Consider the following 3,820-nt stretch of genomic DNA (forward strand, 5'->3'; position numbering starts at 1 on the left):
CAGAGCCTAGGGTCCCCTCCATAGGCTCCAGGGACCTCCCCATGCCTCCAGTCTTAGGATGACTCCCCAAGAGCCCAGGGATTCCCCCCACACTGCCAACTGACCAGCGGTACCACGGTAGGACCCCAGATGCAGGCGGTAGTGCTCGCTGGGGGAGTCCACGCGGAAGTGGCTGTAGATGGCGTGGGCGGCCTCGGCCCCTGCCCGCAGGTCCACGCGCAGCTCATAGTCACCGGCTGAGGTCAGTGCATGTAGCGCATCGTTACCTGAAAGGCAGGGACCCAGACACCTGGTTTTTCCCCTGGCTCTGGGAGCAAGGGGGTGGTGGGGGTGGACGTGGCTTCTCCCCAGCTCTGGGAGGGGAGTGGGGGCTGAGGGTTAGGATAGTCGTTAGGGGCTGGAAGGGACCTTACAGATCATCGGGTCCAGCCCCGCTTCAGTGGGCAGGAAAGACACCTGGGGTCAGATGACCCCAGCAAGTGGGCATCAAGATGCTTCTTGAAGATCACCAGGGTGTGTGCCTGTACCACATCTGGGGGGACCCTGTTCCAGACCCTCGGCACTCAACTTGTAAAGTTTTTCCTTATGTCTAGTCTGAAGCAATCTTCAACCAATTTGTGCCTATTATTACTTGTCCTATTATTTCTTGTCCTCCCCTGGGGGGCCTTGGTGAACAGATGCTTCCCCCAAGCCTTGGTGTATGCCCCTGATATACTTATAGGCTGCCACCAAGTCCCCCCTGAGTCTTCTCCAAAAACGAATGGAGAATGTGGGCATCAATCCCACTACCTCCCACATGATAAGCAAGCACTCTACCACTTGAGCTAATTCCCCTTCCTATAAAATAGCTAGCTGACGGGCAGACTTGAACTGGCATCCTTGCAGCCACCAGCTTGCAACTCTGGCCCTTCAGCCACAGAAGAGGCTTCCTAAAAAGTATGGAACGCTTCATGAATTTGCATGTCACCCTTACGCAGGGGCCATGCTAACCTCTGTAATTGTTCCAATTTTACTATACATGCGGCCAAAGGATGCCTGGGTTCACTCCAGCTCTGGGCCCAGGGTGAGGGCTGGGATGCCCAGACACCTGGGTTCCCTCTAGCCATGGGAAGAGGGGAGGGGAGGGGAGGGGGCCTGGGGTCCTGTATGCCTGGGTTCCCCTCAACTCTGGGAGGGAAGTAGGGGCTGGGGGCCTGGGTATTGGACTCTTGGGATCTCCCCCAGTGACAGCAGGGGAGTGGGGGCTGGGATCCCGGACATCTGGGTTCTTTGGGAGCGCAGTAGGGGATGGTAGGTCAGAGATGTGGGGCTGGGGACCTGGATGCCTGGGTTCCCTCCAGCTCTGGGAGCAGGGCACTGGGGGCTGGGTGCAAAACACCTGGGTTCTGGGGACTCACCCAGCCAGAACTCGCGGGAGAGGTCGCCAAAGCCCTGGACATAGTCCTGCCAGTCACGCCAGAAGTCGGTTTTCCCATTCATGCGCCGCTGAAACACCTGGGGATGTTGGGGCGGGGGTCACAGGCAGCCTGGCATGCCCCTCCAGGGGACATCCCCTCCTGCCCCCCATCACCCCCAGGGGAAGTGGGTGAATCCTTCTGTGAGGGCATGCTGGGGTCTGGGTCTGCAGCCAAGCACACCAATGTGGGCACGTGTTCACGGGGGTGTGGGCTGCATGTTCCCATGAGTGTGCACATGTGTGTATGCACATAACAGTGAGCGCACATGAGGGTGTGCTGCTGGGGTGAATATGTGAATTTTTGTGAGTGTATGCGCATGTGTGTCCATGTTCCAGATACCTGGGTTCTGTGTGTGTGTGTGTGTGTGTGTGTGTGTGCAGGAAGCAGGGTGTTATGGGAGATGTGGGGAGCTGAGCTGAGGAGGAACAATTCTTGTGTGTGTCCAGGGCACCTGGGTTCTGTGTGTGTGTGTGCATGTGTCCCAGATGCCTGGGTTTTCTGTGTGTGTCCTGGACACCTGGGTTCTGGATATATATGTATGTGTGTGTGTGTTGTGTGTGTGTGTGTGTGCGCGCGCGCGCACATGTGCACACACATGTGCTGGATGCCTGGGTTTGGTGTGTGTACTAATCCTTATGGGAAGATGTGAACATGCCAAGGACGACAGGTGTGCAAGAGTGCATATATGCAGGACCAACATGCAACTCAGCCCATGCATGCTTGTGTGACAAGTGTGCAAATCCTAACGAGAATCCGCACATTGTGTGAGTGCTCAAATGCTTCTGGGAATGCAGCTGATCATGAGTGCACACAAAGGTCTGTGGGCTGAGCTTGGCAATCGGCACACGTGTGTGCACAAGAAGTGTTCAAATCCCTCTGTGTATGCATGCGCGTGTGTGTGGGGGGGTGAGTGTGCACATGTGTATATTCTGCACACGTGTGTGTCCCCCCTTGCACACGCACCAACCAGCCACCGCCATCTGTATCCATGTCGCAGTAGACCCTCAGGGGTTGGTCCCGTGCACCGCCCACGTACACGGTCACCTCCCGCGACCGGCTTGGCCCGTTCAGCAGCTCCTCAGCACAGTCCCGGGGGAATGGGTACATCAGGCGCCCTGTAGGCCACAGCGCACCATAGGGCTTGGGCACCCAGACTCCCACCCCGCAGCTCCCACCCCCTTCCCAAGAAACCCAGGTGTCCAAGTACCTGCCCCATTCCTCTTTGAGTCACAGGATAGACCCCAGGTGTCCAGACTCCCAGGCCCCTCCCGCTCTAAGCCCCAGCCCCAATTTCCTCCCAGAGACCCCAGGCTTCCGGACTTCCAGCCCCCGCTGCTCCTCCGCTGCTGGGCCTAACCCCCCCCAGACACCTCTAAATTCTGGGAAGGGAACCCAGGTATCTGGGGCTCCAGCCCCACCCCCTGCTCCCACCCCCAAGACCCTCTTCCCTTCCCAAAGAGCCCAGGTGTCCAGGCTGTGCACCCACCGGTGGTGAAGGAAGTGGTGATGGGGGCACCAGGAGTACCCCCCCGCAGCAGCTGCACTTGCACACGGTACCGGCTGGACGGGTCCAGGTCCTGCAGCTCGTGGGAGGCAGCAGTTGCATCCAGGGGCACCTCCTGGAGGGGGTAGGGGGCACAGTGAGCCTGGATGCCTGGGTTCCCTGAGAGTGGGGGGTTGTGGGGAGGGGGTTACCTGTGTGATGCCAGAGGGGCCCTCATAGACTAGCAGGTAGCCATCAGGGGCGATGTGGGGTGGGGTCCAGACTAGCTGGGCGCTGCGGGAGGTCACGGCTATGGCTCGGAGGTCGCGGGGGGCATCTGACCCTGTGAGGAGGGGGTGTTAGAGGGAGGCCGTCCCTACCCACCTCCAAGACCCCAGCCCTGGCTTCCCAAAAGGGCAGGGGCTCCTGACCCCCTCCAGCAGGTCATCCCCAACCCCCCCTTTCACCTCCTCCCCAAGCCCCTCTGCCTCTTGCCCACCAAATCCCCATCCCTGCCCCCGCTAGGATCCCAGCTCACCTCTCCTGCCCCCAAACCTCCTTCCCACTGTATCCAGAAGCTCAGCCCTACCACCTGCTCTCTGCCCCCACCCTGCCCACGGTACCGGTGCTGAAGGCGGCACTGGCTGGGATGCTGCGGTTGCTGCCTGTCTCTCCGCTGATGCTGACCTGATACTCCGTGTCCACTTGAAGCCCCTGGAGCGGGTGCTGGGTCTGATCCCCAGGGACCCGCTCAGTGATCGCGGGGCCTGCAGGAGATGGGGGCAGGGTGAGATGGGGCTGGGAGGAATGGGGGGCAGGGCCCCTAGATCTGAGCTGTTCCTGCCTCCCACCAAGCCCCTCCAAGTGCTCCCCAAGGGTG

The 3,820-nt window shown here is 60.0% G+C and overlaps 1 protein-coding gene and 1 pseudogene across 43 annotated transcripts in view; both read right to left on the reverse strand.

Moving 5' to 3' along the window:
* TNXB (tenascin XB) overlaps window positions 1–3,820 on the reverse strand; it is a 72,954-nt gene that overhangs the window by 2,009 nt on the left and 67,125 nt on the right. For all 43 annotated transcript variants that reach the window (XM_025192927.1, XM_025192925.1, XM_025192906.1 and 40 more), the window contains 6 exons: window positions 3,564–3,707; window positions 3,153–3,283; window positions 2,944–3,076; window positions 2,421–2,572; window positions 1,398–1,494; window positions 105–266 (listed from right to left, as the gene is read on the reverse strand). In XM_025192927.1, coding sequence (XP_025048712.1) covers window positions 105–266; window positions 1,398–1,494; window positions 2,421–2,572; window positions 2,944–3,076; window positions 3,153–3,283; window positions 3,564–3,707 — 819 coding nt within the window. The remainder of the gene's footprint in view (window positions 1–104; window positions 267–1,397; window positions 1,495–2,420; window positions 2,573–2,943; window positions 3,077–3,152; window positions 3,284–3,563; window positions 3,708–3,820) is intronic.
* LOC112548179 lies at window positions 933–1,033 on the reverse strand (annotated as a pseudogene).

This window comes from Alligator sinensis, unplaced genomic scaffold (assembly GCF_000455745.1).
Source record: "Alligator sinensis unplaced genomic scaffold, ASM45574v1 scaffold184_1, whole genome shotgun sequence".
Lineage (NCBI taxonomy): Eukaryota > Metazoa > Chordata > Crocodylia > Alligatoridae > Alligator > Alligator sinensis.